Source organism: Babylonia areolata, chromosome 1 (assembly GCF_041734735.1).
Source record: "Babylonia areolata isolate BAREFJ2019XMU chromosome 1, ASM4173473v1, whole genome shotgun sequence".
NCBI lineage: Eukaryota > Metazoa > Mollusca > Gastropoda > Neogastropoda > Buccinidae > Babylonia > Babylonia areolata.
The window spans coordinates 37752131-37766824 of record NC_134876.1 but is presented as its reverse complement, the minus strand read 5'-3'; the positions used below and the strand labels follow the sequence as shown (position 1 = coordinate 37766824).

At 39.9% G+C, this 14694-nt stretch overlaps 1 protein-coding gene and 1 non-coding gene across 2 annotated transcripts in view; one reads left to right on the top strand and one right to left on the bottom strand.

Moving 5' to 3' along the window:
- Positions 1–14694, bottom strand: part of LOC143282660 (serine/threonine-protein phosphatase 6 catalytic subunit) — a 114289-nt gene that overhangs the window by 31259 nt on the left and 68336 nt on the right. Inside the window, exons 4-6 of the mRNA XM_076588323.1 lie at positions 13910–13977; positions 12039–12112; positions 5068–5147 (exon numbers count right to left, since the gene is read on the bottom strand). Coding sequence (XP_076444438.1) covers positions 5068–5147; positions 12039–12112; positions 13910–13977 — 222 coding nt within the window. The remainder of the gene's footprint in view (positions 1–5067; positions 5148–12038; positions 12113–13909; positions 13978–14694) is intronic.
- On the top strand, positions 11270–11388 carry LOC143294773 (5S ribosomal RNA). Its single transcript, XR_013056928.1, has one exon. It is a non-coding gene; the product is annotated as a 5S ribosomal RNA (ribosomal RNA).

Sequence of the window (14694 nt, the reverse complement as noted above, 5' to 3'; positions counted from 1 at the left end):
AAGTTTAGAATGAGGTCCTGCAGCTGCTGGGCCTTGTGCTCCAGGCATAACTGAGTGGGACAGACCCTCATCATGCAAGTGCTGAAAGTCATGCCCCAAAAGTGAAAGTACTGGCATGGGAGTATATGTCCACCATCCTGGACATGTGGAACTGGTAAGAGTTCCATCAAACGTGCCAGAAAGCCAGGTATCTAAGTTTACACAAATGTAATTCAGCTCTTGAGAGGAACATTTTCAGCAAAAGAGAGAAATATTTAGAAGCTGAGTGATTTATGGGGTGGTATGTTCCTGTACCACATTCAAAAGAACACATTTCTTTTGCAATTTTGATTACTTTTTTCCTTCTTTCAGCTCTTTTCCACAGGTAGAACAATGGTTTAGACGCTTACCTGCCAATATAGTGTCCTTGAGGGTCTGGCTTCGATTCCTCCTCTCACCCTTTTCCCCCAAGTTTGACTGGAAAATCAAACTGAGTGTCTAGTTATTCACTGAGACAATAAACCTTGGTCCTAGGTCCTGTGTGCAGCACATACTTGGTGCACTGAAAAAGAACCCATGACAACAAAAGCATGGTCTTCTGGCAAAATTCCAGAAAAGAAGTCCACTCCCCACACTTGCACTTAAGGCCTGACCAGTGCATTGAGTTATGCTGCTGTCACCCATCTGCAAATATGGTGTAGCATACATGAATTTGTCCAAACGTGGTGACACCACCTTGGGAAAATAAAACCGATTTTCCATTGCACATTTTAAGTATATTTGGAGCAGACACTGACATATTTCTTTCTTTGCATTTACACACGTTCACTTATTCAGAGAAGCAGCGGTCACTTTCTTCCATTTCTGCAACAAACTGTTCTTCACTGTTGTATCATGGCCCCTCTTGGCACTTGAGGATAATCAATCATTCACTGCCTATGTGGTAACCTAACCCCTAAAAATGAAAATCAGTCTGATTCTTCAAGTGTTTTTGCTTTTCAGCCTATGAAATTCAGATTTGGGGACATCAAAAGTTCTCAAAATTTTCACCTTCTTTATTACTGGTAAAGAACTTGACAAATAGAGATATTTTAATATGCTTACACAAGTTACAATAGTTTCTAGCCTATGAGGCACAACTTTGTAACTTAACTCAGCTGTAAGCACCCTATCTGTATCTTAAAACAAAATTCTGACTGCCACTTTGTGCCATCTCTCAAACTAAAAATATGACATTGTTGATCACAATAAATGTACATGATCACACTGAATAGCTTTTCTTGCCACTGTTCAATTTGACTTTGTTGATGTTCACCAATGGTAGTTGTAACCTGAGGAATCTTTCTAGATACTATTGATAGCTAGAAACTCCACCTATGTCATGAGGTAGGCCTTAACCCCTAGGCTGCCTATATGACAAGATAACTCGTCATCTCAAGCATGTACGCTTTGCTGCCACAATGACGAGATAACTCGTTCAGTTCGTTGACAAAAATCCCATTAGCTTTAGTTTGGGGAATCTTTCTAGATTCTATTCATAGCTAGAAACACCATCTATGTCATGAGGCAGTCCTTTATTTGAACATTTTGGTTGGGTTACTGAATCAGTGTTTGCCTGGCTCCTTTCCTCGCTCGCTCAACAAAATGTTGGACTGACGCTGTGCTCAAGACATGCAATCGTGGGGAACTAAACCAACCAAGATTGCTTTCTTTAGCTGATGCTCAGAAAGAATTGAAGCGTAAATTCGAAGAAGACAGTGATGAACATTTATAGGACGATTTGATAGAAAATAAAGGGAGGAATCAAGAGAGCGGCCAAGATATGAATGCCAGTGAGTGATGCCAGCTGTACAGTTGTAGCTGTGACAGAAAGTGACTGAATTATTAGCAGGACACAGTGTGAGCGATTTTCTTGGCACTCAGCCAACACGGTCTGATGAGAACTGGATAAAGTGACTATGTGAGAGGGGTGAAGAGGAGGGGCTGGAGACAGGGGGCGTGGCCTCACATCCATATATCACTTGGAGAAGTCACAATGCTTTGCGTATCTATCTCTTTTAAAAAAAATTTTTCATTGTGGTTGTTCTGGTATGATTTTGTGTGTGCAGATATCCACTTGTCTAGAAAATATGATATTTTAGTGCAAATTACCTGACTAATGTTTGTGATGAACAAGTTGAAAATTTGACAAAAAACAAAACACTGATTTCAAAACAACAGCATGTCACTAAAATATATATAAAATGGGAAAACATCATGTGTTTTGTATTCTTTATTCATTTACCTTTCAGAAAATATACACTTTTATGGGTCTTTCTCCAATAACAAAGAGCACACAATTTTTTGAAAATTTATACCCGTTTTTTGTGGAAAAAAACCCTGGCAAATAGATTTCACTTAAATCTTATTTTCCTGGCAGCGAAAGGGTTAATTTGAACGATTTAGTTGGGTTGCTGGCTGTGTTTTGACTCGTTCATTGCATGTTCAACAAAATGATGACACCCGGCTAAAGCTCTGCGAATGATGTGCACCAAAATGATCAAAACTGCTTTCTTTAGCTGATGCTCAGAAAGAATTGAAGCATCAACTAGAAGAAGAGAGTGAAAAACTTTTATGGGATGATTTAACCCCTAGGCTGCCTGCATGACGAGATAACTCGTCATGGCAAGCATGTATGCTTCGCTGCCACAATGACGAGATAACTCGTCATCGATATATTCTGACTTTTCCTTGGGTTGCATTCACTTCATTGACAAGAATAGTGGTAGCTTTAGCCTGGGGAATCTCTCTAGATTCTATTCATAGCTAGAAACCCCATCTACATCATGAAGCAGTCCTTTATTTGAACGTTTTGGTTGGGTCACTGTCCTAGTGTTTGCCTGACTTCTCGCCTCGCTCGCTCAACAAAATGTCGGACTGACGCCGTGCTCAAGACATGCGATCGTGACGAACGAAATCAACCAAGATTTCTTTCTTTAGCTGATGCTCAGAAAGAATTGAAGCGTAAATTTGAAGGAGAAGATAGCGATGAACATTTATAGGACGATCTGATAGAAAATAAAGGGAGCAATCAAGAGAGTGGCCAAGATGCGACTGTCAGTGAGTGATGTCAGCTGTACAGATGTTAGCAGACGACAGAAGATGACCGAATTAGCAGCAGAGCGATATTCTTGGCACGCAGCCAACGCGGTCTGATGAGAACTGAATCAAGTGACCGTATGAGAGGGGTGAAGGGGAGGGGGGTGGAGACTGAGGGGGCGTGGCCTCACATCCATCTTATCACTTGGAGAAGTCACAATGTATTGTGTATCTATCTCTTTAAAAAATATATATATATATTGTGGTTGTTCTAGTATGATTTTGTGTTTGCAAATATTCATTTGTCCAGAAAATATGATGTTTCTGTGCAAATAACCTGACTAATGTTTGTGATGAACAAGTTGAAAATGTGACAAAAAACAAAACACTGATTTCAAAACAACAGCATGTCACTAAAAATATATAAAATGGGAAAACAGCATGTGTTTTGTATTCTTTGTTCATTTACCTTTCAGAAAATATATACTTTTATGGGTCTTTCTCCAATAACAAAGAGCACATAATTTTTTGAAAATTTATACCCGTTTTTTGTGAAAAAACCCTGGCAAATAGATTTCAATTAAATTTTATTTTCCTGGCAGCGAAAGGGTTAACAGAAAATAAAGGAGTGATGAAGAGATTGGCAAGATCAATTAGTGACTGACGCTGTACATAGCACTCAGCCCACATCACTAACAACATCGCTGACTGAAATTGGAGCAGTGGGAGTGACATTCTTGGCACTGAGCTAGGCAGTGGAGATGCAGAAGGGAGGGGGGAAGGGGGGGGGGGGGGGTTGAGGCTGAGGGGGTGTGAATTACTGTTTTTGAGGGGATCAATGTAGTGCCAACATTCAGTCCATTATTCACTTCACTGGTGACAGTGGACTGGAAAAAGATCCACACAGCACAGACTACATTAACTTTTTCTCTTTTTGTAGATGATAATCTAAATCAGAAATTTGTTGAGGAAATCAATATGTATGCACAGCAGACACCCCAACAGGTACAGCCAAATCCAGAAAGGCAGAAAAAAGAATTCCAAACTATTGTGTAGACAGATACAAATGTGTTTAAAATGTGTTTAAAATGAAAAAGTTCTTGGATCTGACTTCAATGATGGGCATGATGATTTTTTTCAAGAAAACTAATTTGACTGGTAGCATTGGACAATCACATCTATGTTGTTATCACTTGGAGTGGTCACAATGAATCATGGATGTCTTATCTTTTTTTGTTTTTATTGTGGTTGTTCTAGTATAATTTGTGTGTAGTTATCCATTTGTCCAGAAAGTGGAGTGATGGCCTAGAGGTAACGCGTCCGCCTTGGAAGCGAGAGAATCTGAGTGCGCTGGTTCGAATCACGGTTCAGCCGCCGATATTTTCTCCCCCTCCACTAGACCTTGAGTGGTGGTCTGGACGCTAGTCATTCGGATGAGACGATAAACCGAGGTCCCGTGTGCAGCATGCATTTAGCGCACGTAAAAGAACCCACAGCAACAAAAGGGTTGTTCCTGGCAAAATTCTGTAGAAAAATCCACTTCGATAGGAAAAACAAATAAAACTACACGCACAAAAAAAGAAAAAAGAAAAAAAAGGGTGGCGCTGTAGTGTAGCGACGCGCTCTCCATGGGGAGAGCAGCCCGAATTTCACACAGAGAAATCTGTTGTGATAAAAAGAAATACAAATACAAATACAAAAAATACCACTGTGCAAATGACCTGACTAATGTTCGTAATGAACAAACTGAAAACCTGACAAAAATCAAAACACTTGCATGTCTTTGGAAAAATACCAAATTGGAAAACATCCAAGTGTTTTGCATTCTTTAGTCGTGTACCTTTCGGAAAATGTATACTTTTATTAGTCTTTCTCTGATAAAAAAGCACAATTTTTTTGAAAATAAACTGGGTTTTTTTGTTAAATATCCCTGGCAAATAGGTCTGAAATCTTATTTCCCAGGCATCAACAGGGTTAAGTTAGCTGGACAAAGAATGAAGACATGCTTACAGCCGCAATGGTAAGAAGATCAAACACTCGACAACAGTACCTCCAGGCATTAGCATTGCCATACTTTGTCTGACATTCGTCTGCAACAAACATTTCCATCAATGTTAATCCGCATACATCAAAAACGTCTGATGGAAGGCAGTTTAAAAATAATAATATTGATGTCATAATAATAATACATGTGGAGTGATGGCCTAGAGGTAACGCGTCCACCTGAGAAGCAAGAGAATCTGAGCGCACTGGTTCGAATCACGGTTCAGCTGCCAATATTTTCTCCCCCTCCACTAGATCTTGAGTGGTGGTCTGGACGCTTGTCATTCGGATGAGACGATAAACTGAGGTCCTGTGTGCAGCATGCACTTAGTGCACGTAAAAGAACCCACAGCAACAAAAGAGTTGTTCCTGGCAAAATTCTGTAAAAAAAACCCTACTTCTATAGGAAAAACAAATAAAACTGCACGCAGGAAAAAGTACAAAAAATGGGTGGCGCTGTATTATAGCGACGCGCTCTCCCTGGGGAGAGCAGCCCGAATTTCACACAGAAAAATCTGTTGTGATAAAATGAAATACAGATACAGATAAAGATGATAATAAAAACTGACACACAGAACCTTAACAGTATTTTTCAGTGCTTACTCAAAACCAACTATCAGTGCAAATGAACCATTAGAGAAATCATATCCTATTATCAATGAATGAATGAAACTTTACTGTCATAGATACACTGATTCTTAAACAAGACTGAGCAAAGACAATGTCATCAAATATGAAACAAAAAGTCAAATGAAACACAGAATATTTCTTGATCCACAACACTATTAATTTCCATATTAAATTAAGTTTCCGGAAAAGCCTAAGAGTAAAAACACATGCACATACACAGAGCCCTTGGTAGTGTATCGGGTCCAGCAATTTCAGGTTAGACGGTCTGGCCGAGCCATACACTACACACACGTAATCCAGTTTGGACCAGACCAGGGCTCTGTAGAGGTACAAAAGTGTTCTCTTATCAGCGCCCTAGTCCATGTGTGCCATGATTCAGATGATGTTCAGAGCTTTTTGGCAGATGTTTTCAGCTGTTTGATGTGGCTGAGGAAGTTCAGCTTCTGATCGAAAATGACCCCAAGAAATTTGGCTTCCTTGACCGCCAGGATGGTGGATTTTCCCAGACAGATTTCTGGGTCCAGACAGAACAGACAAAAGTTGTGAAAATGGATACACTGAGTTCTAGTGGCTGAAAAGGTGAAACTGTTCTCCTCTGCCCAACAATGAATTTTGTCTATGCAGAGCTGAAGCCATCGCTGGATGCTGGTGTACATGCTGCCAGTTACGTACTGGGTGAAATCGTCCACAAACAGCGAGCTGTCTGATCCCTTCTGAACCGACTGGACGATGTCATTTATCTTGATGCTGAAGACAGCTGGCAACAGAATGCTCCCTTGTGGAACACCCAACTTCTGCTCATGAATGTCGGACAGGGTGGTGCCGACCCTCACCTGGAATTGTCTGTCTTGCAAGAAATTGTGGATAAACTGGGGCAGGTGTCCTCGGAAGCTGAGCTTGTGCAGATCTGAGAGGATTCCAAATTTCCAGGTGGTATCGAAGGCTTTCTCTAAATCCAAAAATATGGCCACCACATGCTGTTTGTTGACAAAAGCGTTCCTCACTGTGGCTTCCAGATGGACCAGATGGTCAGCAGTAGACCGATGCTTGCGGAAACTGCACTGTTCTTTCACCAGAAGGCCAGCAGTCTCTAAAATATCCCTGTTCTTTTTTTGATTTTTCATTAAGGGCATATCTAAACTCTTCAAAAATGTGTTATCCATTGCTCTTACATTACTTTTGATTGTTCACCCTCATGTCCAATGAGTGTTTCCAGTATTGTACATGTGCACATATGTATACTCATGTACATGTATTCACATAATCATTCTCATGTTTCTTCTTCTTCTTCTTTTCTTTTTTTTTCCCCTCAACTCTGTGGAGAGTCACTGGGGCACTGCACAGAGCTGTTCACCGGATTCCTTCAGGTCTGCTAGTGTGTGTTAAAAAGTCTTATTTGGCTGATTTTCAAGTGATTTTCTGCACTGCCCAAAGCAGAAAGACCAAGGTAAATTGAAATTGGTCACGTACATCATATGTCTCTGTTCATATACTGTACTGTTTGTGTCATGTGACTGTAATATTCTTTCAGGTGAATTACCTTATGACTTATACTAGGTGGCGGCAGTGAAAAATTAAATATTCATTACAATGACTGAAATGTGATTTTTGGCAAACAACATGACAATATAATAAAAACAAACAAAAAAGTAAGTGAATATCTTGATTGGTTCTGAAGATATTCCATTTTAAAGATGTGACGATGCGTACATGCTGTTAGTACTTAATATTTTCACATTTTCACAGTCATACTGTACTGTCCATGAGGGTACTGTAATGAAAACTCATACACTTCTAAAAACCACATGATAATGGCATATTGCACAAGAAAAAAATAACACTTCAGCAGTAAAGAAATTGGAAAATATGCCTGTCAAAGTAGGGGGAAATAGAAAATCAAGACATGTCAATCTGCACAGAATAGCAAATTTGAAGGTCTACAGCACTGAAAAGAATAGACAGTTGCATTTCATAATAAAATATCTTGCAGAATATATCACAAAAAGTGCACTGAATTTTTTTCAGGCAGGATAATTAACTGAATTTTAAGTATCAGAGTCTCAAACTTTGAAAAATCTTCAATTTGACCAGCGGAAAAAAGACTGTTTATTGGGGCAGCATGCTGCAAAGATGAATATTTCAGTAACTGTCACAGGTAGGACCAGGAAATTTTGTGTGTGTATTAAGTGAAATGTCAGCTTTCAAAATAAATTAAAATCAACCTAAAAACTTCCATCTAAAGTTGGCAGAAAAGGAATGATACCAGATTTTCTCATAAATAAGGGTGCAGGTTGTGGATGAGACTTCTTCAAAATTTTTGTTTTTGAAAAAATATTGAAGTTACAGCCACAATAAGTTACCAGTGGTCTTGGCTGATCAGCTTCTGCAAAATTACTGCAAATTTTTAAACAAATGCAACTTGAGAGCATTATACAGAATGGGTAGGTTGATGGGGCATTCCACGACAAAGGTTCCCAGGAGGGAGCAAATATTACTTAAGTTGCAAGCAAAAATGACAGATATATGAATCTGTTTTCTTTCAGCTCTCTAGCTTTTTCTTCATTCCATGAACCCAGTCATGCATTTCATTGTAGAAGAACCACAATAAATAAGAAATAAAAGGTGGATGGTGCATTTTTATTTCTTCACAAAATGGCATTCGATTCACAAGAGAGAAAATGCACACCAAAAAATCTCTTTTTTGGCACTGACAGGTTTCCTGGCATCAGCAATAACATGCTGCTCACTACCTGAGCTGTTCATACTGGCCTTTTTGGATCATTGAATAGGTCTTGCATGCCCTGCCATGAGCAGCCCTTTCTGCAACATGTTAGATACACAGATCAGCTCATAAGAAAGAACAAATGTTATATTCAATTTAAAACATACAACCAAAAACAGAGCTCTCAGTATAATATATGTTTAGGATTTTGTCAGTTTCGGTGTGTTTTGAGTGGGAGGAAAACACTGTGATAACAGAATTATAAAATGGCATACTAACAGGTAAGTATTCATTCAACAGCAACACAAAATTCACTGCACTGAACTATTTGGCTGCATTTACCTTTCACACAATAACTCAAATTGCAGCAACAACTTATGCTTTGACAACTGAGGCTGACGTTTTGGGGGTCTGTCCTTTCCAGTTGCTGACAAGAGCTTTGCCATCTACATGTACTGTTCAACTTACGTGTCTTTGTTGCATGCGATTATTTACTCAAATATTTCCACTTCAGGGTACTACATTTCATGATTGAGATGAATGTATTACTAAATGTCTTAGGTATATATGATTACTAAATATTAATATTCTATTGTTAATATGCACATCATACTTAGTATCTTATTCTTTGATAGATATTTTGTGTACTCACCTTTATTTGTGTGTGTATGTGAGAATGCATGTCTTAGAAATATATATATATATCAAAGTGGATATTTCATTCACAATATGTGCATGGTATTTTGCATTTTATCATTTCATGAATTATCCCTTTGTTTCCTGTTTCATGCAGTCGAGATGCACAGCATATCATGGGTTACATGAACACACACACACACACACACACACATTATACTCTTAATTGCTGGATCCCAGATAGTGTTATATAGTTTGACTGAACCTGATGTGCAGCTTAGGCTATGGGTATTATTGTACTGATTTTCTTTTTACTAATTTTAGTTTGTTAAAAATTGGTGTTAATTTTTTTAAGAAACAGGATGTTGACTGTACTATTCAAATTAATCATATATCTCTTCACATTACACTTTTTTCATACTCAGACATACATACACATACTCACAAGAATACTTGTGCAAATGCAAACTTGCTCTCTCTCTCTCTCTCTCTCACTCACACACACACACACACACACACACACACCTACTCCACTGACAGGAAAGAAATAGGGAAGGGGATGACTGGAGGGATGAGGTGGTGGGTTATATCACTGTCAGCAGTCAGGGATTCAAAGCTGGAGCAAGTGGTCAGTGATTTGGCTCAGTGCCAAGTTTGCCACAACCATTGACAACCCCCTCCCCTCTCCTTACCATTGGTGGGAGATTCTCAGACAAGTGAGGGGAATGATTGTACAACTCTCAGCAAATTATTAAAGTGAAGTTTGCAGAGGAGAGAGGGGGAGGTGGGGGGGAGGGGGAGCAGGGGGTTAGTATGAATTGGTGTTCTTGTTCTTTTTGTTATGTGAGAGCATAGTATCTATCTGTCTGTATATATTAATATAAAGTTTCACAGCTATCAAAGCAGAATGCAACTAGAATATCAGACTTTTGTGTGATGTTGAATGAAATGCTCATTTTATGGAAAAAGAAACCACATTACAATTTTTTACTTACTTATTTAACACTCACCGAGTCTATAGCAGACGACGCTAATGCTGTCCCGAGCACTTCCGGTTTTAGACCCAGGTAATATTTTGCTTACTAAAGCAAAAATCAATCAAATATTAGTAATTGGAATTCATGGGCTCCGTTTTAACATGTCCATTTTTCATTCTGTATCAATAGTTTTTGTGTGTTTTCCTCAGAAAAAAATAAATCGTGTTCCGATTGAAACACGGTGTCACGTTATGAAAACACTGATGAAATAGATCCAAGCTGCTCAGTTACTGACATCGATCAAAATCCTGATTCAAAGACTTTCAGCTCAATATTGTGCATGAAAGTGCTAAAGACATTCGTTTTCAAAAATATTACAAAACTTACCGATGAAACTTAAGATTTTCTGGAGAAACAATGCCATTTTTGTGTTAGATGAAGTGCCGCTCTCCTGTGTCGAATGTTGATTGGGCCGACGCAACTGACGAAGAGGGGTACCTGCTTTTGAATCGCTTGAGCAAATTGCTCATGGATCAAAAATCTTAGTTTCGGATACCATTGAAATCAGCAGAAAATGCTCGTTACCGCTCATACAGTATCATGTAGGGTCAGATTTCTTTTTCGAACTGCGCGAGGCGTTGAAAGATAGCCGAAAAATTCCCGTAACTTTGCGCTCAGATCTACTACCTACTTCGCCCAAGGCTTGGAAAAAAACACACGAAAGTTCTCCTTGAACTTTCGCCTTTCACAGCTCCCAGTTTTTCGAACAGTAACCAATGAATGGAAAACAACGTATGCGATTTTTTCTACTATGTGGTTGAAACTAACTGTCGCGCTCAGAAAGACGCCGGCCGCCATTGAACAAGGATTGCTATTTCGCGTTACAGTACAATTCTTTTTCTTCCATTCGCGAACTCGTTCAGGCATTGCATAAAGCAAACACAATAAAAATTTAAAATATGGATGATAAATAATTATTTCAGTTGGATAGTTTTTCACAAAATGAAATCAAATTTGAGAAAATGCACTTCAAAATTAGTCAATTTTTTAGGCGTTCATAGGTTTCCCGGCATCGGCCATGGGGGCTGCCGCCACCTACTTATACGACGTTTGAGCACACATAGTTCTGTTATCTTTGGCCACTTGTTTTATGTCTGATCTGAATGCTATGGGTTTGAAGCATTATTATGTGTTGTGCATCCTGGCCAACGGCCATACCACGTTGAAAACACCGGTTCTCGTCCGATCACCGAAGTTAAGCAACATCGGGCCCGGTTAGTACTTGGATGGGTGATCGCCTGGGAACACAGGGTGCTGTTGGCAACCTAAAAAGCCCAACACTCGGTTTGTATCACATATTGACATAAGTTTACATTTGGGCTAACAGCAAAGTGAGAGCTGTATTATCAATGGTTTCTCCAGTCAATGGGAAATCATTTACAGCTTAGTCTTTTGTGAAGGACTATGACTCTCAAACTAGGGGGCAAAGTTGCACTGGCTCTTAGTGCTGCAGCCATGGGGGCTAGCTGGCCTTTGGGAACCATCCCAACGCTGACTGTCCTAAAACCCTCTTGGCCGAGAGAGTGGGGATGTAATTTGGGCAAGACACTCTCCACTATAATCAAATTCTAGCCCAAATAGTCGGAACAGCAGTTGCCTTCTCTGCTGTTCTGATAGTCATAGTTGGACACGACTGACTATCACATCCTGAAACTTCTTGAGGCAAAACATAGAAGCAAACATATCTGTAAAATGTGCTTGTTTGGTGTTTAACATTAAGATCTGTGCATCTTAACACGTAGCCTGGTCATAAAATGTGTAAGAGGAGAAAAAAAGTGTGGGCATATTTGTAAACTCAGATTGACTGGTTGACATTTTTGCCTCCCATTTTTAGAAATTTATAGGTGGCAACAGTCAGGTACAATACATATCTCTGAATGTATTTATAGGTAAGATTTAATTGAAAAGCTCACCATAAAATCCATAGATCTGGGTGATTTGTCTGCTTTCATGATTTCCTCTCAGCAAAACAATTTTATCTGGCCATCTGCAAAATGAGACAAGTGATACAAGATATATCACCATGGTCAATTATCTATCTTTCTTTCAAAATCTTAAATTGAAACAAAGGGATAAATAAAACCAGAAAACACACATACACTGTAATTATTCTGTCTTCTTGTCTATTGTACTTTTTTTTTCCATTTTCACTGATGTAACTCCTAAACACTAATTCAAACTCTTCCACATACAGCCATTAGCAAACTCACTATATCAGAGCAGCTCACAGGGATCACTAGGTATTACCTCCAACATGATGACCTGGGTAAGTCTGTTTTCTGGGGTACTGAGGTATTGGTGTAGTGTGTGTGTGTGTGTGTGTGTGTGTGTGTGTGTGTGTGTGCGCGCGTGCGTGCGTGTGCGTGCGTGTGTGAGAGAGAGAGAGTGTGTGTATGTGTGTAAGTATGTATGTGTATGTGTGTAAGTATGTATGTGTGTTAGTGTGAGAGTGTGTGTGTGTGTGGTTGACATTTAACTGCTATTACAAGGGATGTTCACTGAGTTCCCCTGACCCACTTCCCATAGGCTGAGAGGAACGAAACTTGGCACAGTTATTAGTCTTTCTCTACATAGGTACCACTGAGGGTGACACACTTCTCCCATCACTTCATGCAGCTGTGAAAACCTTGCCTGTAGAAGTCTGCATGTTGCACCAGAAGCCACTATTTGACCTCAGTAATAAGCATTTCATCATCATCCTTTCATGGTCAGGGTGCCACGCCTTTCGGTTATGATGGCCTCTCGCAATTTCTGCAGTAATGAAGTATAGTATGTCCCTGTAATTGTGGCACCCTTTACCAGGAAATCCAGCATTTTTTACCAGGAAATCTGTTATCACTACTCCGCGCTGGTCCCAAAAGGCCATAAGCATGACCTTGCCCACCGAAGGTTTGACACATGCCTTCTTCGGAGTTGGTGAGTCAAAATACTTCCACTGCTTCGACTGGGCTTTACTCTCTGGATCATAGTGATGGACCCATGCTTTGTCCTGCATCATTAGTCGGTCGAAGAAGCCCTCCTGGTTTTCTAAGCACATGGCCAAAAGAGCCTGGGAGCACTTAACTCATTCCTGCTTCGGGAAAGATGTAAGCAACCAGGGAATCCATGCAGACAACTTCAGCATGCGCAAATGGTCATGGATGATTTTTTCCACAAACCCCACACTGATCTTGACATCTTTGGCTAGTTATGCAGCGATTCTCCAAAATGGTGGCCTCCACTTACCAGATGGTGTCTTCATTAATGGTGGACTGTGGTCACCCAGGAATGGGAGCTGTTTCAAACAATGTTCAACCACACTTGAACTGAAGATGCCAGAGCTTGACTACTTCATTCGATGGGGCATCCTCCCCATATGTCTCTTTCATCTCATCGAACGTCGACCTTGTTGTGCGGACTAAGTACAGAAACTTGATGACCACTCTGCATTCAACTGACTCCATGATCTACACATTACTCCATCATAGCACCAGCAGTAAAACAAGAAACTTATGGGTTCAGAGATGCAAATTACAACCTGAATTATGGATATATGTATTATTACATATACGCAATTTCAGCCTCCAACAATAACCGGAAGTAAGTCATGGGAAATCTTTACTGAACATCCCTCAAAAGTCTTTGATCATAGACCCCTGTGTTTTCAATTTTCAAAACCCTTTTCTTCTTCCTTTATTCATGTTTCTTGTTAGTATTCTGGGAGACAGAGTGTATTATATTATAATATACATGCATTATCATCATCATCATCATCAAGTCATCCAATGTATAATTCAGTACTTACTTTGCTTTGAGGGTGAGAAGAAGTGTGAAGGTTTCTAAACTGTAGTAGCCACGATCAACAAAGTCACCCTGACAACAGAACAGTTTCAATGTCAGTGTTTCAAGGAAACATCACTGGATGTGGGCAAATCCATATATGCTACATCACATGCTGACCAGAAGCATAACCAAATGAAATGAAATGAAATTATGGTGCTCAGAGCCTCGCTGACCACTAAGGCCATCTCAAGGCTATTGCCACATTAATACCTACTACAAGGGTAAAAAACAAACAATTAAAACGAGTCACCACTTCAAACTTTCCACTCAAAGTTTAAAAAAACTTCCATAGTTTAAAACCTTCAAATCTGATTAAAAATGTTCACTTCTTTCAAGAAGTCCATCAGTGCCCACGGAGGGACATCACGAAACAAGGTCTTCAGAGAAACCGCCATGTAATGTCTGTGTCTAACGTCATGCAGATCCCAACAGTCAAGGAGCACGTGTTTCACGGTGAGAGGCTCATCACAAGGAATACATCGAGAGGCCTCTTCCCCCTTCAACAAGAAAGAATCAGTAAAAAAAAAAGTGTGCCCCTCACGCAGTCTGCACAGCACAGACTCCTCCTTTCTGTTCTTCACCCCTGAAGGGAGGGTCTCTGTCTCTCTGGACAGATCTGGAAGAGCTTGTTGTCCGTCTGGGTGTTCCACTCCTCTTGCCAAAGATCCTTAACATAAGTGTTCACCTTCTGCTTCATGTCTGTGTATGGTACAAAGGATCTCGATAATTCTTTCTTTACAGCGTTCT